General features: G+C 38.7%; 1 protein-coding gene across 6 annotated transcripts; it reads right to left on the bottom strand.

Moving 5' to 3' along the window:
* Positions 1 to 1,129: 1,129 nt before the first annotated feature.
* LOC149941085 (uncharacterized) lies at positions 1,130 to 23,111 on the bottom strand. 6 transcript variants are annotated; one of them, XM_090179685.1, is made up of 15 exons: positions 22,873 to 23,110; positions 7,913 to 8,051; positions 6,012 to 6,325; positions 5,481 to 5,954; positions 5,195 to 5,398; positions 3,217 to 5,123; positions 2,994 to 3,152; positions 2,821 to 2,908; positions 2,584 to 2,733; positions 2,365 to 2,463; positions 2,185 to 2,298; positions 1,924 to 2,124; positions 1,760 to 1,858; positions 1,596 to 1,690; positions 1,130 to 1,529 (listed from the first exon to the last, which is right to left on the bottom strand). In XM_090179685.1, exons 2-15 carry the CDS (start codon positions 7,998 to 8,000, stop codon positions 1,490 to 1,492), a joined length of 4,032 nt encoding a protein of 1,343 aa, XP_090035811.1. In that variant the 5' UTR covers positions 8,001 to 8,051; positions 22,873 to 23,110; the 3' UTR covers positions 1,130 to 1,489. The 6 variants fall into 6 exon arrangements, with proteins under 6 accessions (XP_090035811.1, XP_090035808.1, XP_090035810.1 ...); XM_090179682.1 differs by having other exon boundaries at positions 1,596 to 1,858; positions 22,873 to 23,111; XM_090179684.1 differs by having other exon boundaries at positions 1,596 to 1,858; positions 5,195 to 5,368; positions 22,873 to 23,111.
* Positions 23,112 to 23,537: the final 426 nt, after the last annotated feature.

Genomic DNA, 23,537 nt, shown 5'->3' with positions numbered 1-23,537 from the left:
AAGGGCTACTAAATGTTACTGGGGAACGGGCAGGGCTGGCTCTAGGATTTTCGGGCCCCAGGTAATTTTTACTCCAAAATTTGTTTTTTTGGAAATAGTCAGATAATTTAAGTTAGGCACCCGTTCCGGCGGGCTCCTTTCAGAAGCCCGGGCCCGGGGTACTTTTGCCCCGCTTACACCCCCCCCCCCTAAAGCCGGCCCTGGGCACAGGATTTTACACTGAAACCTTAATTATCAATTATTTTAAGGTACCCTAAATAATTTAATACTGTTTAATTTTAAGGTTCATGAGGCTATTATAATTTAGGGGGGGGTTAGATATTTGTTAGGTAATTTCGGCGTTCTGGTTCTTACCAAATTTTACTCTTCCTTAAGACAGGAAGGGGCGTATTGAAAAACTGGATTTCTTGCATCACGTTATTTGTGAGCAGACCCTTACATTTCTTCCATATTTAGCAAACCTAAAAGCACAGGGTTATCACAGGTCTAAATCGTCACAGAAAGGTCAAGGCATTTCATTAATTTTCAAAAAGGTGGGGAATTTAAATATCTTGAAAATTAAATGTTATGAAAGTTATGTTTACAAATCGTTTTTTTTTAAGAATTATATTTTGGTATAGTTTTAACTAAAAACATTTCAGTTGAAAATTCCTTAACTGTAAATTAGGAAATTGCCTAAAAAACGTTTAATAAAACCTCATCAAAGAAATTGCCAAGGAGTAGTATTTCCGAGAGCCAGGACCTGCAAGTTACTTTATATAGTGCTGGTTAAAATGGCAATTTTCAACTACACAGTATACAACAAGTGTTCCCTTTTAACCAGGTAGTTTTTTTTGCATTATAAGGTTTACTGAAAACACGACGTTCTGTTAACAGGTGAAAAGTTTCCATTATTTCAACAAGCACTATATAAATAGTCCTTGCAGGGCCTGGCTCTCGGAAACATTACTTCTTGGCAATTTCCTTGAAGGATGTTTATTATAATGGTCTTAGGAAACCTGTGAGAAGTCAGGGGTTCAGGAATTTCAATTCTAAAATATTGTGGGTCACGACGCTGAATTGAAAAATAATACAATACAATTCTATTACAATTAAATTAGTTTAGAATAGGCAGAAAGAAATGATAATAATCAGGCAAATATTTTTATATATCTGTTAAAAAATACATCTGAAGCCAATATTGGTCAAAAAATTTAACGATTCAATCTTAATAGCTGAGAAGTTACAACTAAAATATTCCAACTTTCATTTTACATCATATTAGCACCTGTAACGATTAAATCCTTTTATAAAACTAGCTCTTTGTTACGTAATAAAAACAAAGGCAACAACAATAAGACAAACTTCTTTTCAAACAAAACTACCTACAATTTTTGGGAGAAGATTAAAAAAAAATTATAAAAGTTTAAAAATGCGCGTTTGTTAAAGATGACTGGAAGGAAAATTTTAAAAAAATGTGAGACTAAATTTCAATTGGTACTTGACTAAATTAAGCCAACGAACTGGAAGATCGCCTCGATCTTGCGGGACTGAAATTGATAGATAAGTTAGGCTTATACAGTTAGGCATTTCCGCCCGGGGATTTCTCGTTTTACCTGGGTGGAGGAGGGGTTCTGGAAGGTGGAGGCGTCCTGGTAGGTGGTGTTGACCTGGGCGTGGTACTCCGCCGTCTTCCACGAAGGGATGAAAACTTTTGAGGGTAATAAAATATAAGAAATTGAAATCTTAGAAATTTTAACAATGATTGATGATTGCTTACGGGACTACTTCCTCTGGAGAAGTTCATACTGGCGTATATCAGAAGACCAACGTCTCTGTGACCCGCTTCCATGGCTATGGCCAAAGCGTTGCTTCCATCCTACGATGATATTCGGTATTGAAAAAAAAAACGCTATTTCCTACAATTTAATTCTCTAAATTTACATTATCTTGTAGTAAAGGGTCGGAATCAGGATGGGCCAAAAGTTCTTTGACTATTTCCACTTGGCCATGTTCGGAAGCGCACATGAGAGCCGTAGATCCGTCATTGTCCTGCAAATTGACGTCAGCTCCCGCCGCTAATAACAGTTGGACCATGTCCAGACGACCGTGCGATACGGCCAACATAAGAGCCGTTTGTCCATTCTGTTAAGTTGGAAAAGCCTCATTAGAGGTGAACTTTCGTTCGTTTTAAAAGTTTCGTACTTGGGTAGCTTTGATATTGACGTCTCCCAAATGGAAAAGCTTCTTGACGACATCTTTGTGGGTCTGACTTTTAATTTCCGCCAAGGAGACCAACATAACGCTGGTGTATCCAGCCTATGGGAAAATAAAGTGGGTGTTTTTTAGCGATAATGATAATGGGCGTGAGCTCGGTTCCCTTACTTTGTTTTGCTTGTTTATGTCGCACACTTTGGAATCCAAGAGGACGCTGACGACATCAAAGTTGCCGTTCGAAACGGCGTAATGCATCGCCGTATTGCCCTTCGAGAAAGAAAATATTTTTTTTCAAGTAAAATTAAGATCCAGTTCGGGCGTTAAAATACGCTGCCCCCTCCCCCCCCCCCCTTTCGTTTTTGGTAAACGAAAATAAAAAAAAATTACGTTGGCGTCCCCCGAATTTACGACTCGGTTCATGAGATGTCGGGAAAATTCTTCGAAGGCGTCCAGGTAGTCTTCGACTATCAGCGGATTGGCGTTCTTGTGGGCCGCCACTCGAAACCATTCTTTTTGGATGATAGAGAGGCTCGAGTTCTGCGAAAGTTGGTGGAAAATTATATATAAAAACTAGTATATATAGGGTGGAAATTTGAGCGTAAGGGCGGTTTTGGAAAATCTTACCAGTTTCTTGCCGTCTCCGCGTTCGGGTTTTATCAGATAATCGTTCAATACTTTGCAAGCCGCTTTCATTTCTTTACTCAGTTCGACCCTAGAGAAGAGGGGAAAATCGATTATAAAATTGATTAACTTTCGCTCCTTTCTTCCTGGAGGAATTTGAAAGAGGCCGCGCTTACTTTTGACGCGGGATATGTTGCAGAGGGTCATAGGTGGTGGCCCCCGGGGCACCACTCGGATTCACTCGGCTAGAGTCGAAAACGCCCTCGTCATCGCTTGTTATACTGCTGCAGCTGTTCTCGGAGTCGGAGGTGCAAGATTCACCGACGCTTTTAATACTATTGAATAGATAGTGGGGTCAATTCACGCTTAGGAAACTGTATCGTACGACAGTGTACTCACACTGGTCGTTGAGGTAGCTGCAGAGGCGCTGCTTTTTTGTCGGTGGTCAGTTTGTTAGTGTCGGCGGTCGTTTCTAGTTTAGAGTGCAGATTTTCAAAAGTAGCGAACGTGGTTAGTTTCGTCTGCGTTTCTTTTTTGCTAGAGACGACGCTGGTGCTGACCATTGAGCTCTTCACCACCTTCGAAGTGGCCAAGGTAGTTGAGCTGGAGACAATAGCGGGAGGCGCGGTGTCCAATACGGGTAGTTTCAATCTCGGGATTCGAGAGGGGATGACCGGCGAGGCAGCCACTGGGTTATTATCGACGAATTCTTTCGCCACACTCTGAATGGTCGCGTTGCATTTGTCGCAAATTCTCAGGCCGACACTTCCGGTACTGCTTGACCTGGATACGGTCAAATCCGGTGAGGATTGTCCGACTGAGGTGTTCACGCCGATGGATTGGGTAGGAGTGGATTTAGTGAGGGGACTGATGGGATGTTTCTTGCATCTTTCGCACGTTTCCGATTCGGGTTTCCCCTTTGAGCACTTATCGCAGAGGTTATCCGTGATGGAGCATTCTCCGACCCCCTTGTGAACTTTATTTTTGGCGTTGCATTTGGCGCACCCCGTCGCTTTGACGTCGTAACTTCCCACTCCGACGCTGGATTTTGGTTTTAGACAATTGGCGCAGGTATTTTCGTCGATCGTGTGATGTCCGCTGGCTATGGTTCGTCGCTGAACCCCGACGCATTTCTGGCATATCACGGCGTTAATGTCTAGATTCCCGATTCCAGTCGACACCCTCCTGGGTTTGGGCGACGGCGGTTCCGCCGCTTGAACGCAGGCGTTGCTCGTCGCGTTGCTAATTTTGACGTGAACTCCGACGTCCCTTCGTTTGGCGCATCCCACTTGCACCGAAATAGAATCGACCGAGGGCAATTTAGGGTCCGTTCCTTTGTTCACGACGAGGGCTTTTTTGACGCTGTCCCTTCTGTTAAGAACGTCTTTCATAGTAAGATCCGTACAGATACACTGATGTCTCGTTTGGATGGAGCTCGTGTTGGTGAAGACGTTGACGGACCGCGGTTTCCTCTTCGCCTCTTTTTCGCGTTCGGCGCATTTCAAGCACGGCGACGGGGACCTCGAAGGCGCGCGGTCTTTGGCGAAACCGAATTTAGTATTTTGACTATCTAAACGCGATTGCAAAATAGATTCTAATTTGGCTCTAGTTTCTAAGTTACCAGGCAACCTAGGCGACTGGGGTTCCGTATTTACGAATTTGTTAGCGTAGACTTTCGCGTCTCGTTCTTTGCACCTCAAGCAAGGCACGGGCGACGGTTGAGGTTTCAGTTTAGCTGTACGCGAAGATTTCGATTGTGGATGACTTTCGCTCTCGCTTTCCGAGCTAGAGCAAGAAAACGAGCTGGCGCGATGGGATTTCCTTTTACACTTTGAGCATATCACGGTCTGCGAACCCGAAACGGGATCTCCGACTCCGATGGACTTCACCTTTTCGGCGACGTGTCCAACGCCGATATCCCTGGTCGTTAAAGTCGCGCAGTTTGTTCCGACCGTTTTCACTTCTTTAGGTCGATACGCCGAAAGACCGTTAGTCAAGTGTTCGTATTCGGTTTTGCGAGCAAAAGCGGCGGTCAAGCAAGCGGCCAATTTGGGAGGCGGAACTAGGTCGTCGCTTCCGGAACCTTGACCATTGAGGTCCTTCAAATATCTCCGGCACAATCTCGGCGTGACTATTCCGCGTTGACCCAAACGCTCCAATCTGGAATCGTCTTCTTCGTCGGTACTTTGTTTGTCGCTAAAACCGACGTCACCACCGGCCAAGGACACCTGGTCGTACTTTCCGGCTTTCTTCTTTAGTTGCATCATTAGAAGTCGCTTCTCTTCCTTCAATACGGATAGTTTTACCTAGGAATACGTAAAATTGTAGCGTTTAGTTAAACCATAAAAAGGTTACGAAAACGCGTCTAAGTTGTTACTTGAAGAACTGGTAGGTTTTTGATTTGTTCCTCCAATTCCTTCATTCGTTGAAGACTAGTTGCCATCTGTTCTCTGATTTGCGTCAAGGCATTTTTGCTGATACTAACGTAACCAGGAGAGGCGTTAGATCCGACCAGACCCGCGCTGTTGAGGGTAGCGACGGTGTCCGCCATCTGCAAGGAAGCCGCGTGACTACTTGAAAACTTTAAAGAGAAAGCGTTCGAAATTTAACAAAATGAAAAGACTTTTAGAAACTAGCCGTCTCGAAGATCGTTGAAAACTTACATCGGCGGAAAAATGCATTTGGAAGCCTGAACTAGACATGGAAGACTGCGAAGAGATTGAGCTGGCCGAACCGCTTCGAGCCCGGTACGTGCCGAAGGGAGAAATCTGCGGAAGGTGAGACGACGTTCCGATCACGGTGGAAGAATGGTAGTGGTGCGTCTCTACATGAGACGAGGAAGACGGCGGCAAAGAAGAGAAAACGGACGTCTTCTGAGTACTGGTGATCAGATCTACGGGTGCCAACTGAGGTTTGGGAGGCGGAGGTAGACTGGTGGACATGATGTGTTCGGGTGGCGGAGAACAAATTGAGGTATTCAAGGCAGAAACGTCGGTTGGGAAGACAGTTTGGCTGAAAGTCTCTTCGAAGTCGAGAACGGCGTCCCTGAGCGCGTCGTTAGTGTGGATGAGATCCGGCGGTGGAGCCGGAGGCGGATCGGGAATTGTTAGAGGTTTTAACGGTTCCAGAGATTCCAACTAAAAATTGACCAACGACTTAATTTGGATAGATAGCGATAGAGAGACAATACCCACCAGGGTCTTTTTCGGCGCTGGCGAGATTTCTGTCGGCTTTTTGGCCGCTTTTCCGTGAACATTAGAGATGCCTAAATGAGCTTCCATAGACTTCCTTTGTTTTCGTCGATCTCTTTTCAGTTGTTTCAGTTTTTCGAGGTAAGCGCCGTTGTACAGGGCTTCGCAGTAACGAACGAAGTCAAGGTCAATGTGATATCCGTAGGGACAACAGTCGCATCGACTTCCACGCTTGGTTGGAGACGCTCGCGAGACGGACGGTTTGTAACCCGGCAACGTTGCTGACTTGTACGCTACCGGGAAATTATCCGCTTCCCCTGGAAACAAATTTTTAAATTTTATTCCACGCAAATGGTTTACTTTTTTCAAAAAAAATATTTTTCAAAAAATAACATATTTTGTACTATAGGTCTTATACGTTAACATTAGAGAGGTTAAGCTAGTACTAGAAAACGTGTAGGGAAAACTTGTAGCCGGGTGTAGACGTACCTTCGCGTGTATAGCCTGCAATTCCCACAAGTTACACCTACACGTTTTCTGGTGCTGGCTTAACACGTCTATTGTTGAACGAACAAATATCCAATTTCTCCACATTTTCCATGTCCGATTTCGATAAAAAAAGGTTTTCGAAATCTTTCTTTGAAAGCGGATAATAGAAAACTTGTTGAAAGTGCACACAATATCCCTCTACACGTTTTTGGGCGCTGGTTTAACCTCTCTAATTAAACTCCCTAATTAATCATTAACTTACGGTACAAATAATAATGACCACGTGATATGGGCCTCTACGTTGCCGAATTTACTCGTTTGAACTTTTCGCCACGGACCTCAATGACCGCGTAGTCTTTAAGAGTAACGCAATTAGAGCGTTATTTTTCGAAGCAAATGAAGTTCTAAATATATTTGTAGCAGTAACATTATCGGAAAATGCCGCGGCGATAACGAGCTCGAAATCAGCTAGCATTGTTCACGAGGATCGAGATAACGGCGAACGAGAAAATGCGACAGAATGGCTCCCGCGAAACCCGAACCATTCTCGAGCGTAGACGCTTTTCAATGGAAATCGCGAACCAGGAATCCACGGTACTTGGTAAGTGTCAAAATTACTTTTAACTCTTTAATGTAAACCGATTACGTTAGACAATTTGCACGGATAAGGTTTTAACGCCGTAATCTAAAAGCATTACGTTTTATTTGGTAAGTACCAACTCATCGCCCAGAGCAACGATTCGAAATGTCATTTTTTTCGTAGTCGCGTTTCGTCCGATAAAGCAATGGGTTTTCAACCTTCCTTTTAGGTAATGAATGCGACAGCGTACCGTGAAATTTTCGGTATTTCCCGCAAAGTCATTTTTGGGGGGTCGAGGAGGTACGTGACCAAAAAAATGCGCAGTCGGCGTTTCCAAAACTTTATTTATTACAAAAGACAAGACATTTCAATAGAAATCAAAGCCGAAATAAATTCACTACGATTCACGCAGAAAAAAAAGCTAAATATTAAACAGCTGTTACCCGGCATTTAAAGGTTAACCGATAGCGTAATCAAAGACCTGGAAAGGGTAAAATCACCGTTGCGTAACTTTAAATGGTCTATTAGGTGACTTAGAAACGTCGCGGTAGACTCGGCGATATTTGTGTGATTGACCCCGTAAGGTTCTAATAGGAAGAAATTTTTTCTCTTACGTTTCAGTTTCTGGCGGTACAAGTTATGTAGGTGTCTCAAACGACAACGCCTTACGACATATACGGTAGGCCTAGGTGACAACCCACTCGCATTTTTTGCAATAATGGGGGGCTTATTTTACCATTCGATGCGCCGGTTACTACCGTAAATTAACCTCCGATTATCGGTTTAAGTGGGAAAATGGGCGGAGCTAGTGACGTATTTAAACCTATTTGTTTACCTTTTTTGAAGTTTCCATTTAAAGTGGCGCTAAATATTTGTTGTTGACTTTGATGGTCCTGATTATCTCTCTTCTCTTCCGGACGCATTTTGTCTCGTGCGCTAGTAGCCAGTCTCTTTGATAGTTAAATGCTATTAACCTACAAAGTAAAAAAGAAATTGATAAGATTCGAGATTAAAAAAAAAACACATTTTCTGAAGGTGGAATTTTCTGTTAAAGGGGCCCTTTTTTGTTATAAATGAAAATAGGTTATCTCACGCGCAACAAGAGGTAATTAAAAAAGTATACAAGGCGATGTTTTTGTCGGTTTTTGGCACTTAAATCGCCATGCCATGACGATGGAAGATTTTCGCCAGCGCCGAACACTTTATATTCGCTGACGTCGGAATCTGTGGGAGTTTGCCGCGGCGTAGATGATATACCGGGGGGGGGATGGGGAATCGAGTTGTCCCCCTAATATCACTTTAGCCCAATGCGCAGTTTTGCAACAGGTTTCTTTGACTGCGACCTACGTGTGCTGAAAAAGTAATTTTTTCTCGCTCCTGTCGGCGTTGGAACGAAATTCTTACACGAGAATTTTAAGTATCATTCAAACGCGCATTTTAATAAGTTTGAAAGAAAAATATCAATTGGGAAAAGATTTATCCATTCATTAAATTTTTAAATTGTTTAGATTTTAAATCGAAATTAAGAACTCCGATATTAGATAAACAACTGGTTTTAAAAGTACCCTCCCTTAAAATTTATTTTTTACCGTTTATGAACTGAAATGAAATCGATTCAAAGTACGAAACATTTACTGAATTGAATTGAAATGGATTCAAAGTACCAAACATTTACTGAATTGAATTGAAATAGATTCAAAGTACGATACAGTAAATAAACATTTACTGAATTGAATTGAAATAGATTCAAAGTACGAAACAGTAAATACACATTTACTGAATTGGATTCTAATAGATTCAAAGTACGAAACAGTAAATACACATTTACTGAATTGGATTGAATTAGATTCAAAGTACGAAACATTTACTGAATTGAAATGAAATAGATTAAAATTACGAAACATTTACTGAATTGAAAGGAAATTGATACGAAGTACAAAACATTTACCGAATTGGAATGAAATCGATTCAAAGTACGAAACATTTACCGAATTGGAATTAAATCGATTCAAAGTACAAATTACTGAATGGAATAAAATCGAGTTTTATTTATTGAATCGAATAAAATCACGTAATATTGAATTGAGTAATTATAACAATCATGGTTGTTATATTTTTTATGGGATAATAAACAATTTCATTTAGGTTGCTGCACAAATGATATTATTAAAAAACTGTTTCCTTTTAAGTATAAATTACTTTTTTGACAGTCGCAATTCGAACCCCATTTTCAATTTATCTTCGAGGAAACTAGACCATAAAACGCGCCGAGCACCTCGACCAACAGTTCCGTATAAATATTTGTATAATTATCCATTTTTCTGACGTTATTTTCTCCGGAATATAGATCATCCAAAGATACCAGTAGTTTTATTATTTCGTCGAGGCGTGAGAGGGTATAACTTCGAACGATATATTCCGTAGCACGTGCGACCCAAAGTCGGGTCGTTCCGGAGGTATCTGGCCCCATCTTAGTCCCCCTCCTTTAAAAAAAGCCGGGCTGATATTCAAGCGTGAGTTAGGCGGTCATTACACGTTATAATCGACTTTTTTAAGGAAGACAGGAGGGCTACCAGAATAAAGAATCCTCTGTTGGTAATAGTGTTTTCACTTGACCAACTCCGAGGATCGCGGTAACTTCCATATCCAAAGAAAGGCGATTACATTGTCTTTAAGACATTTCCGCACTTTTGCAACCATTGGTTGCTTTCCATGAAGACTAAAGTATATAAAACTCTCTTAAGATATATAAGTATCATTTTCCTTATACCGTTAATGTTATTCATTTGAAACATTGGAAAAGTAGCGGAAGCCCGTGACGAGTGGTAAGACAGTCTCAGATAATCTGTACACCGAGTTCGTGCATTTAGCACTGTTAAAGGTACATATTTTCAAGAGTTCGCGAGTTCCATTTAGTACTGTCCAAGGTACGGCAGTGTACACCGAGTTCGCAGAGTGTTTTACCCCTCGGCCCGTGAAGACAAAAATAGTGGTTTGATTTTATAAAAAATTACTTCACGAATATGTTTCATAAATAAATATATTTTGGTTTGCCATTTGATGTCGTTGGATGACGTAATACCCGTAATTTTCCACTTAATGCCGCGATTTGGCAGTAAAATCGCACACATTGAGCCATATTTACGGTCTGGATAGATGCTTCACTTTTTACACAGATATTATATATTTCTGATAAAAACGAAATACGATAAACGCGATATTTATAATATTATATTAAATTGGTTTGAAATTACATGCCGCGAAATATTGTACACCAATCTTGACAATTTGTCGCAAATTTATCGTACATTTTCCGGTTCATACTGTTATAGTGTCAGTTTCCTCATGTGTTTTTCACCCTGAATTTGGCTAACTATAAAATTCCGTATTTACTCATATCGTATTCAGTTTAATAAACGTTATGGAACAACCGGATTTATCAAAAAATAATATTTAAGGGGGAAAATATAGTTTTTCACGTTCCAGAAATTTTTATGAAATAGAGGGTGGAATTTGAGAGTTTTTGTAGAAGGAAAAACGACCCGTTATCTAATGAAATTTCTATTTCTTTTTCCCTTTCACCCCCCTCATTTTAAGTGAAGTTTAACGATAAGTTTATCGTTACGAACATCGAAGATTTTTGAGAGGGTTATTTGGGCCATTAACCGAACTTAAGATCTCTTGAGAATACAAACCGAAGGTTATTTTTAATACAATTCTTTCCGGGGTTAAGAAAAAACCCTCTTTGTGACCCTGGGGTTAACGTAAGAAGGAGGGGCTTAAATTAGTTTCAACGTGACGTCCCGTAATTATTCTACTCCTATACCTTGAGATTGTAATGTTTACTTTTAGATTGGAATGTTAGATTCTTTGAAGTGTACAAGACGAAAATATACCTCTACGTGAATGCGGGCAAGGGTAATAAAGATTGGCTTATTAAACCTAGTATCATAATAGGCGCTTAAATAAAAGATATTCAAGGAAATCCCCAAGAAGTAATATTTCCCAAAGCCAGGACCCGCAAGTTACTGTTTATATAGGCCTTTTTGAAATAACGGAAACTTTTCACCTGTAAACGGAACGTTGTGATTTTGCTAAGCGTTAATATGCTACCTGGTTAAAAGAAAACACTTATTGCATACCGTACAGGTGAAAATTTTCCATTATTTCAACAAGCATTCAATTTACACTTCTACAAGTTCACTCTTAACTCTTCCAGTATTTCCATTATAAAATTTGGCACAACCCGCGTAATTAACATTTTAATTTTTTAGCTTTTTCATCATTCCAAGAAATCTGAAACGAGTATTAATTTGTGTGTTCCTGCGTATCGTACTCCGGTGGGTGGTCTTATGGATCTGGATCTCTAGATTGAGCCAGAAATTTAATTTTTTTACATTTTCCTCCAAATTACATTTCCGAGATTCATAATTTTTTCCTCTTGTACATTTTTAGCGTGCAATTTGTAATAAGGGCGTCAGTCTTAATGAGCTCGCTAGGATGCGTGTTTTTATGGTTGCACCTTCATTTCCGTGTTTATAAGTCCGTGTCTCCTGTATGGCATCATTTTGAATAAATAATTACTTCCAAAAACAATAACGGTATAGGGGCATGGTTTGTTCGACAAAATTAATCCGTTAAGCATATAATAGTAAAGTTCATATTTAGATTGGCTCAATGCCCGTGTTACAGTGATATATTATACCAGAAGAAAATAATATATCGCTTACGATAGAAGAACACGAAACAGGCACACTCGCAGGCTGGAGACAGTTTCAATGGATGGGATTTTACCATCAAACTATATTTAATGTATTTTTTAACCTAATTTTTTTATGATAACTTTAATTTATCACCTGTATTTCCCAGAACTATTTTTTCATCCAAAACGAATTTTGTAAAATCACGATTCAAAGGCAGGGCTGTGTTAAGGCATGGGCTAAATGGGCTACAGCCCAGGGCCCCAGCTAGTTTTGGTGCCTCTACTCTAGGGATAAGGGTTTAGTCGGTTAAATATTATTGATGCTCATTTAATATTATGTGTCTTTTAGTTACGTCTAAAGTAATTTGACTCATCGCGTATCATACGGTACCTACAATTTCTAAAACCTAACACTGTCAGTAAAAATCTCATTTTCAGTAGGCCTATATGTTATACTTTTGAAATTAAATGTTTTGGTTTGATTATTGTGTAGTTGAATTTAAACAACGGACATACAAAGGCTTACCGTTGGGGACCGCAAAGGTCTTAAGAAATAATTTAGCCCAGGGCCCCAAGGGTCTTAAGACGGGCCTGTTTAAAGGAGTAACATTAACAGTACAGGAATACTTTTGGCTAAGATATATACTTATGATTATACTAGGTCTAAGGAAATAACCTCCAAATCGTAAAATAGAGATAAATAGCGCATTAGCGCATTATAAACAGTAAAACCCAATTAAATTACTCCAGTACATTTACATACTAGCTATTCCACTCCCTCATTAAAAAATAAAATCGCCTTTCTTTTAAAAAAAATCTTTATAATTTATAAATACCGCGATAATAATAAAAACAATCGTTAGTAACTTTTGAAATCAAATTAACGAAATAATTTGGCAATATTTCTCCACGATAGCGTGAGACACCTGGCGGTTGGCGTACAAATCAATTTTTCGCGCTGCAGAGCGAGAACTTCGATACACTTAATGGATAAAAACCAGTACATTTTTTATGAGCCAGGTACCACACTTCATCAAGCTTTAGTTTCCGCTTTAAATCTAGGAAAAATAAAAAAATTATCATTCCTCGACTAGGTTCCGAAAAACGCCCACACGACGGCAACTCTCAAGATCTAAAATTCGCGTAGGATTCAATTTTCAGACCCAAAAATAAGACAAGTTTTAGGTGAAGTTTTCTTAGAGACAAAAACCCTAAAATAAATGTTAATGTAAAACGATAACATTTGAATAATGCCGAAATATAAGGGTCGTCGTTTCAACAAAAAAAATCTAGTCCGATTTAGTTTCAAAAAATAAGTCCATTGTGTAGGTAGGAAAAACAATGGCGCTGCCCTCAAAATGAACGCCTACTGTTTCTTCTACCTCTTATTTTACATCTTCATCAACCTTAAAAAAAAATATTGTTTATCTTTCGAATATAGTTTAATTCGTAACGATCGTGATGCGGTCTTACGGGTACGGACGAACCTGCTACTTTGAAATTTATGCATCATTAGATACGAGCTATTCTTTTACGTGATGAAATTTTCGGGTGACTGTCAAATTATCTTTGCACCCACTTCTGTCTTTGGCCCCTCTTCTAAGCGTACACACCTGACGGGTATTTCCAAACAAGAGGTGCGCCGGCTTATCATATTCTACGAATATTTCTTGAGATAAGCTGATATTTTTACCTGTTACGAGAATTCTATTCTAGTTCTCAATTCTTATTATTGTTATTGATTTAATTTAATTAAAATATACCTACTACTTAGATTGAACTTAGAAATTAGGAGGGTTGTCTGATTTGAATAAAGTGATTTTGTTAAAAAAAATCATTCATCTAAATCGACTATTGTACTTCAATGTATTTATCAAAATTTGCAATATCGGTTCAGAGCAGACTAAACTAATTTTAATTTAGTTTTTAACTCAAAATTAAATTTAATTAAAATTAATTCAAAATGTTTACGTAAACGATGCCCTCACATTATTAATACATTTTTCAAGATAAAAAGGCATAAAAAGTTAAAAATCATTCAAATGAAAATCTATTAAAATCGACTTTACTCTGAAAAATCAACAACACTGGAAATTTGTACGTGGGTTTCGATTCTTTGGACGAGTGAGGCGGTTCAAGCCCCATTTAACATCGCGTTTATGGAAAGTCGTGAAATTATCCCCCAAAAACTTCTCAAATAACCGAATTATAAATTCAGTCATCCAATTAAAAACAAATATTTTGAATATTTTTCCGCGTTTTATTTCGGTCGGTGGTTTTTAGGAATGTTAATTTCACTTACACTTGTTAGTCTCGCTCGTTTCTGACATACATTTCTTCATTTAACGGCAGCAGCTCCTCTACTTTCAATTTATAAATGGATAAAATAATTTAAATAAACAAGCTAGACCAGTATATTATTTTTTAAAAGATAAATTCGTTGGGCTAAAATATGACAAACATCAAAATGGATGAACTGAGTTTTCAGTTCCTTAATTCTTCTAATTTTACAGTCAATCGAGACGACGTTTATTTGGGACAACGTATGACAAATACACCCTTGTATTCAGCGTGTAGCAAATGGTTTTACATATTAGTGGGAGGTTTAAAAATATTTTATTTTTCAAACGTACAAAATTTGCGTATCTTCTAGAGCAAAGTCGTAGAACTCAGTGAGGAAAAGCAAAAATATGGTTTACGGATTAAAACTCGTTTCAAAGTAATGATACAAGTTGCAAATGGAAGCACGCTAATCTTTGTTTAATTATTCCACCCTTAAACAAATAATAAAAAAGGACATTTAATTACTATTATTATACGTAAAGACAATGAAGAGCTGTATTTTAAACCATATATCTCCCTAGTTCGAGGAACTTGAAGTATATATTTACGAAGACCTTCCCTTGATAAATATTTATACAATTGACAATATAATAACGCGGTATGTAAGTAAGAATTTCAATTTTTTTCACGTTTATAAAATATAACTCGAGACCGAGGGTTAGCTGCCAAAATACATAAATATTTTTGTCATTTAAACTTTTCAAAGTCTAAGAAGAATTATTCAACCGGTTCGTCATAAGCGTTTGTTTTTATTTTCTACGCACCCAAGTCCGGTTTTTAGCGTTAACAGATGGTACAGTCCAAGCCAAATAGGTGGTTTAGTCTATATAATTTAAAGGAGAGTCGTTTTCCCCCGCGGATAAATGATCTAAGACTTAGTTGGTGCCGATTAAATATACTTGAACCGAAAATATTCCCACAAAAGAACCGCGCGAATGGTCGAATTCATTACGACAATTTTATTCATAAGTAGAAGGCGATGGAATGAGGAGGAGGCGAGGCTGAGATGAAATATTATGAATGAATGAATTTTTTTCATTCCTCTCTCAGCTTTTTTTTCTTTCTTTCGTGGCGAACATTACAAAACAGAAGAATCTCTTCACTTCATCCACCGCTCGTGCGATATAGAATTCCCAAATCGGCATGTCAATTGAAATAAGTAGTAGGCGGAAACGTATTTAGTTGGTGCGTTTCAAACGTCTCGGTTCAACTGGAAGGTGTATTGGGAATAACGCTACAGCCGGACCATATTGCGACGAAACGCTACGGGTCCTCTAGAGTGTTTTCTTAAGGAGCGCCATATTACGTAATATACGTATTTGTGTGGAGCAATTGCGCATCGTCTTATCCCGGCTCCCCCCCTTTCCTTTTAGTGGCGAGTGACGTCGTCGGTGAAAGTTGGAAAAAATAAAAGGAATGAGTTTAAAGACCCCCGATGGACGCGGATTGTACGTTTCAGAGTTTATAGCTTTCACCGAAATATTTCGACGACGTTATCCGGTTTCGCCCCGCTTCTTAACTTCTACTTCGCGGTTTTATCAAGCCATCGCCTACGAGGACGTTGATACCTCCGAGATAGGTTGTAAGGAATCGCGTCGAACGCGGACTAGTTTCTTTCCCAGAGAGCGGCAATCGAATTTCGGATCTTTCTCTTGAAATCGTGTCCGTTCTATCGTTACTTTCCGAAGAAAAAAAACAACAGCAAGAATCATTAATAACGACGTTAACTAGAACCAACCCATCTTAGCGATTGGAACAAATGTTTCGTAATCATTTGGGGTGGATTGATCCCGAGCGGATAGCGCTTTCGGTTACGAGGCTATAACTATAGTTGACCCGGAATGTAACATTGAACCGTGCCTCGTATTACATTCGCGATTAGTCGTTTACCCACACCAGAAATCAGACTGATAAAATTTTTTTACGACTTTTAGTGGGATATATTTAAAATAAACAAAATCGTAATTTCACCAAAGATAAATACAATTTTTTCTTTGATCGAGGATGTAGATTTACCTTGAAATTTATTCCGAATATTTTTTTTTCTAGTAGCGAAATGGTAACGAAAATAGCGTAGGTAGGAATGCGTTAGGTATAATCCACCATCCGGTATCCTTGAGTTTTTATATATTCTACGTTCGACGATACCTCGAAAATCGAGACATTTTGAGAAGAAAATTCGACCGAGAATGGCGGAGGCGGTGACGTTACTCGATTGTGAAAAGGCCTAAAGTAAGAAAATAGTCCGTGACGTCACAGCTGCGCCCGCGTCTTATCGCCCACAATATCGCGGGTACCATTTACGCCGTGGGCGGATGAAGAAATAAATTAAAACCCTCGTCTTCGCATGCACCGAGACAAAAATCTTAAGCAGTTTACAACAATACTCAGGCACTGTGTTGACAATTCCAACAGAACTATTTTAATTGGCGTAATAAATAAAGGCAATCTCTATTACGTTTAATACTGTTAGCTGGAAGTTTAGTTAAGGCTAAGTAGCTACTTCTAGTTCGTACCGATTTCAGTCAGCTTAAATTCGCTCCAAATTGAGCCCGTCACTTTACACTGTTAATTTTTATTTAATTCACTGTCATTAATTAATGGTAATAAAAAAAATCGCGTACCCTGTCATTAGCGACTCGTAACTCGCATAATTTAATATTTTAAGAATTGCGGTTGCACGCTGGAAAAATACTTAGTCCTTGAAATAGACGAAGATATATGAAAATTGCAATAGGGTGTACTTTTTATCTGCCCCTTTAAAAAACCACGCTTTTTTTATAGAACATCCTCCCTGGTGGCGATTAAACGCGTGAATAATGCCCCTACTTCGTGATTTGTGTTATTAACTTTTAGGAGACTGCTTATGATTACGTGTAGTAGTCGAAACACGCGTTTTACTAATTAGTCAAAAAAATTCTTAATTGTTATATTTTTTGAAATATTTCGTGCCGTAGCACCCATTGTTTTTTTTCTTTTCGTCGTATTTAATTAATCAAGTTAATTGCACGAAATACTTAATTTAATACCATGGGCGTCTATTTCTCTGTAAAAAGGGGTTACAATGTCCATTATCCAAATGTTTTTATCCTATTTATATCAAACAAGATGGGCTAGTCCATACTTTAATCCCGTCACTAACTCTTAATTCTTATTTCCAATGTAAATAATACTTTTAAGGGGGAAGACTACAGTGGCCATTGTCTACTTTCGCGCTATTTCAAGCTGAACTCTTTTAATTTTGTATTTTAACTTATAAAATTAATATTTAAGTCTAGAACAGCCTCTTTTTTAGTGACTAAAATAATTTTGACAATATTAAAAAGTAATTAAGTTATTACGTTTCAATTCGGACCCCGGAGCTAAACAAGTTGGGCAAGCACCCAAACTACCCTTCAGTTAGGACCTTATATCTCGTTAACTATTAATATTATAATTATCAAAATGATTTTAAGCGCTAGAGGAAGGTTCAGCCTAATAAGAAAAATATAATTCAATTATGTAATTGTTAAAACAGAAACGATCAGCTTGAACAAAAAAGAGGCTTTTACTGTATTCTTCCGAGAACGAAAATGTGCAATATTGAAGAACCTAATATTTTTAATAAAATATGTTATTCTTTCGTTTTATAAGACACAGGGATGGTACTTGTAGCAATAACGGTAAGGGGTTCTCAAGAGTGGTATAATTACCAATTCGTATTTTAAGAGTATAAGATCCACTTCCAGAGGTAAGCTTACAATAGGTATTTCCGCTACTCATAACCTGGACTCCATATAATTCCGCGAACATAAGTACAATTAGAAATCCAGACCAAAATTATAAATTATCGGAGCGAACATAAGATAATCGCAACGGGAGATAATCTGCTTTTAGCCCGGCCCTACAATTACTACTACGACAACACCTACTACAGCAACTACAACTACTACATCATTGACAGAACAATACTTTCAACCCCTCCTTAGGGGATAAAAGTAAAAATATATTTTAAAGAAATAGTACATCGAGTCAATGCACGCTAGGTTGGAATAAGTCAACACAGCTGCTCTATTTTAAATAGTTTAATCTGACAATATCATTTAGGTCTTGGAATAAGGTAAAGTTAGTGCTTGGCTAATCTAATAAATTACTCGCGACGTTTAATAATGGCCAGCGCGTTTAATTGTGACACTTAATTCAGTCATCCGCGTGACTCCTTTAAATTGCCGCTGTCGTTGTATTAATTTCGCTCCTTGATGTCTCGAAATTTATCGGAAACAGGTGGTGCTCGTTATATCGGAGACTTAAAACGTGGCCAATCTTAATTATCGTCGTAAAATTGTGCCCCTTTTTGTGTCAGTGCGTCCACGGTATGTCATATGGCGTTCGGAACCGGAGGGGTTCGAATTTCGCGGCTTTAGAATTTAACTCTCTAATTACCCCTGATTTGTTAAAGATTCTTTTAATTTTTTTTACTCTTGGCGAGATGGGATTGAATCGTGACTTTGCATTTTATATCCATTTATAAGTTCGAGATTGTAATCCGTGATACTGAATATATTGGAATAATCTATCTTCATTAAAGTAAAGCGCGATTGAACTTCAAGCGCTTATAACAGGTGATATATTTTGATAACTTAATAAGGTATGCGTTAAAAAATAGTGAAAGTTAAATGAACTTAAATTTACAGGAGTTCGTACCAAAGTGAAATTCCTTACTATGTATCGTAATAATTCCACAATGGATTATCTTAAAAATAGCTCGCCTATTTTAATCGCGGTACCTCAACCCGTTAAAAAAAACAATTTAAAACCCATTTGCATATTTCAGTCACGATAACAATCGTTATGACTCACTCTCCAGTAATTCAATTTTTTTGGCTTTCACTGTAATTTCAAGGTCGGGTATTATATATAGTAAACGCATCCCTCGAGTAGACAATCCCACCGTATCCGTAACGTATTTGTTCCTTTCATCCCGCAGCATTTTATAGGGGGAAGTAGATACGTTGGGATGCGAACGGCGCTCGAGGCAATAAGCAACAAGTACAATAGTTCACAGTCCTCCAGGTGTAATAATATCTTTGACTATAGATATCAGTGCAGTCGTTCGTGGCGGTTTCTGGGCTTGGCGAGACTGTCCTTGAGTCTGTCATTATAGCGCGTTTACATGTCCCCTTCAGAGAGCGAAATTCGACGCGGTTTCAAACTCTTTATTACAGTTTTTTCTTAAGAATCTTTGCCTGCCAGATTTTAATGAGTTTAATATTAAAGTTCACGGTGCATTAATATCAATAGCTTCGAGGTCTTTTTTTTATTATGACTAGATGGCGTCGTTAAATATAATCTTGCGTCTTTTTTTGTTGTGACGTGGCGACGATTTTCAAAATCTAGCTGTCAACGCCATAAATTTTAGCCCCGTTTTGGTTTCTTTTTCCTAGTGAAAATCGTTTAGTTTTCTTTAATTACTGCTTTTAGAAAGCTTTTAATTGCTGGGAAATATCGAGGTACCTCCGCTACCGTTCTCCTAATCCTTTTTTTCTGGGATATTTTCTGATAGAAAAAAGTCTGTTCTTAATTATTTGGTATGGACCACACACGCAATCCGCGCAAAGTGACCCGCTAAGTTTGGGAAAAATTATTTTTATGGCCAAATTTAACTGCAGGGTGGTAAAACTAAAAATTTGGGGTGGTGGGTGTAGCGATTAAATATTGGTTTAGCATAAAACTTCAAATTTGAAAATTGTCTGGATTATGGTCATTAGCCGGTGAAGAAATGTAATTCTTACAAACAAATACCTGGGTCCTTACAAAATGTTAATTAACATATTCTGAAGATGCATAATATTTATATCTTAACCAAATTTTATTTAGTGAAAATGATAAACATGTTTTTTATATATAAAGGTTCACTGAATCAATTGAAAAATTCATATCGAATTTCAGATAACTCGTGATTCGACATTTTCTGGGGTTCTTCAAATATTCTTCAAATTTCGGTTGGAAGTGGTTAGGCCCAACTAGTTATGGGACGTTGTCTGTGTGGTATCTTAGGAAGCCAAATTATGTTTAACTTTCGTTAATCAGATAAAGGTTAACGATAATAGTAAGTGTAGGGAGCTGTTGGCTCGCGTGGCATGAAGGGATTGCCACCACCCTCCTACGCATTGTAACCCGGCCACACGAATTAATGGCTTTAAAAGTAGCTAGATGACTTGGGCCTAAGGTGGTGCCTTGCTATATTTTAATAGATTTTCCCACGAGGTACATTTTCTAGCATGATTATAATTTCCATGTTCATTTACAATACCGCCATGTAACAAATGCGACTTTGTGAAAGAGGGGGTCTGGCGCCAATCGGCAGATTACAAAGGCGTCATCGAAAGGGGCGTGTCCGTATCTTTTGAGGAAAAAAGGGAGAATTTCTTCGAATTCCGAAATTTCCGACTTATTTTCTTTTTAAAGGCTTCCATTTTGCAAGGCGACTTTTGGCCAGCGAGCGCATTTTTACGTCTTTGGCTGTAAACCATAAAAGGTTTTGCCGGCTGATGGACAGCCTAAGGCCAAACATTTTATTTGAAAAAGCCGAGACAAGCCAGCGTCTACGCGGTGTGGGCTTTCAAAAGAGCAAAGTTTGAACCGGGCGCCTCGCGTTAGTTGACAGTTGACCCGAATACCGGTTGTAAGCGAAACTCTCGTTGATTTAACAATGACACGACTTCCAGCTAAGTTGAGCCGCGAAGAAAAAGGGTGGGAGATAACTGCGCGACCTATACTCACCTAGCTACCGGTCTTAGGTGACGTTTAGTAGTTCAGCGTGAATAAGTTTCGTTCCTTCCTCGGGCACCCAAGTTTTTCGACATCGCCCCAAATAAAAATGCTCTTTCATTCATGGAAAAATAATATCATAAAATGGCCCTTTGGATATTGGGTTCCGCACCAGGGACTGTTAATTTTTGTAGCCATTTTTATTTGAACGAAGGAGTTCCTAAAGCCCATGCGGGTAAAGAATGCTATTGTATCGCAGGTGTTCTCCAAGATCCCGCGCAATCTTATTTATTTGTTCGATTTCCTATCGGCAGAGGGCGGGCGTGGATCGTGAAGAGAATCCCCTCACGACTTTTCTCGTCTCCATCGTCTCCTCTTCCCATCCCATAATATTTGGATAATTTTGTATTAGCAAAAAAAAATCCCCGGGGTTCCCGTAACTGTTTTATGCCTCAGACTAATTCCAGCTGTGCTCGGGACATCGTTTCATTTTCCTAGGTTTTTTTTGGGAGGTTATCATCGCTAAATACAAAGTCTTCGCTTAAAATCGACCATATTTCCGGTTTAAAATAATTTTTCTCGAAAGTTTTTTTTACCGCATTTTGCACGGAAAATTAGCGTGTTCTTAAGCACGTTTCTAATTGGGAAGGATCGTTTAAAGTGGTGTTGTATTCAAATGAAGGATACACGGTTTTTACGGAAAATACTCTCGTGAGGAATCTTGTTAGTTTTCCGTTATTCGCTTCATTGAGTATTCGAGTTTTATACGCCTATATCATTCGAATTAAGTAGACTGGAAAGGAATTTAAATTACCTAGAAAGTATTTGGAATATTTAAAGTAACTTTATATAAAAAAAACCCGCATTTGAAGTTACATTTTAATATAATGGAAGTTAATAATTTAGATCATTGGTTTTGATGAGGTGGATGGAAGTGGAAATAAAAAATCTTCCTCATTTATGATTATTAAAAATTATTATTCAAAATAATTTATCTACTACACTATATAGATATTTTACTTAGCACTAGTAAGTTATAGAACGTCACCCATACTTTTTCCTATAGATAAAAAAAATTAAATACCGACATGGCTGTATTGTATTGTTTTTAGTAAACATGTTTACCCTTTCTATGGCGTAACTAAGCCTAAGAACAAAATGTCTGGTCCTCGTGACCCGTCTTGTATATGATAAAGTCAACTTAAAACCTTAGCGTCATCGATCAACGCTAATAACCGGGCTAAATGACTTCTACTTTCCAAGAAGAGACGCTTGCTTATTAGGCTGACAGACGTAAGACACCGTTACTTTATACAGGGGCATGGGCTAAGGAGGCGAGATTCTATAACGGGCCCCTCGACTCGACTCGAGGACAGAAACCTGGCAGAAACGTACCGCGACTCGTAACGTTTTATTTTTCTTCGTATCTACATCTTGCTCCTCCACCCTCCGGCTCCGGTAATTGTATATTGGCGAAAGGAAACGCGGGATTACACGTGCGACTCCATCCCTCGTTACACGCTGTCTACTACCAGTACTGGAGAGAAGGGCTCGAATATTTCTGGTCCCCCTTGGAACTTATATACTGTCCGAAGACTCGGAGACAGAGAAAAGCAGTCAATCATAATAAGGATGCGCGCTTTTATTTTGGGATTCTTTTGGCCCCTTTTTTCCCAACTATTGCGAAAGATTTCGCCCCAAAAGTACGCGAATTTCAACTTGAGAAATCCAATTTGACAAATAAGATAAACGTTTCGAGAATCGAGAGTCGCGTTTTCCCCCCAATGATATACTAAAAATATATTCGCTGATAGATGGTTTTTCGACGTACGAAATTTACAACGCCATTTGTAATATATTTCCCGTAATGCTTAAATAAGAACTTACAAAACTAAATTTATTTGGAAGTAGTATTTCGTATGATTAGCTAAAATAATCTAGATTCTACGGAAATAATTCTAGATACCGTAGATGCAACGTAAAAAAACGGTACGACTTACCCAAAATAATGTTAATGCGTTGTTATTCCCCTACCGTAAACTGTACGTGATAGAATATTATAAATTGTAATTGTTGGTTTCATATTCCATCACCGCAATTAGTTACCGACCAGCCCGCCGCTCGCTGTTTGTTATTTGGGAGATGATGCTATAGAGGAGTGAAGCTATGTAACGTGCTTGCTGCACTGCAGTCGCTTGGAGAGTTACCGCGGCGCGGACGGTCTCGGCTCTTTTTGAAGGCACGGCTATTTGCCCCAACACTCTACTATACTACAACATCTCTCTCTCTCTCCTAGGGTTGCCTCTCTGCCCCCCCCCCCCCCCCCCCTATCCGGTTTGACGACTTCTCGCGATTCTCCCGCATCTTTTTTAAACCCGTATAATTTCGGTGCTCTTACCGACATCTATCGGCCATTGTCTCTAAGTTTAAAAATTTTCAGTTAATTTTTTCAAAATTAAATTAAATTCATTTAAATTGATTATGTTTTGACAAAATTTTATATTTTCCCACGGTTTTTAATTTTTTTATTGTTTCGCGTCTTTATTATGTAGGTGTCGCCATCTTCCCTCGTTTTCGATAACAGGGCGCTAATTTTCGAATAAAGGATTTATTTTTCGCGATACCAAATTTTGATCCAAGCAGAGATTAGTTTGTAACCTAATAA

The sequence above is a fragment of the Leiobunum rupestre genome, chromosome 6 (genome assembly GCF_980474605.1).
Source record: "Leiobunum rupestre chromosome 6, qqLeiRupe1.1.hap1, whole genome shotgun sequence".
In the NCBI taxonomy this organism is placed as follows: domain Eukaryota; kingdom Metazoa; phylum Arthropoda; class Arachnida; order Opiliones; family Sclerosomatidae; genus Leiobunum; species Leiobunum rupestre.
Note: the sequence above shows the minus strand (reverse complement) of the source record. Positions and strands in the feature narration are given on the sequence as shown.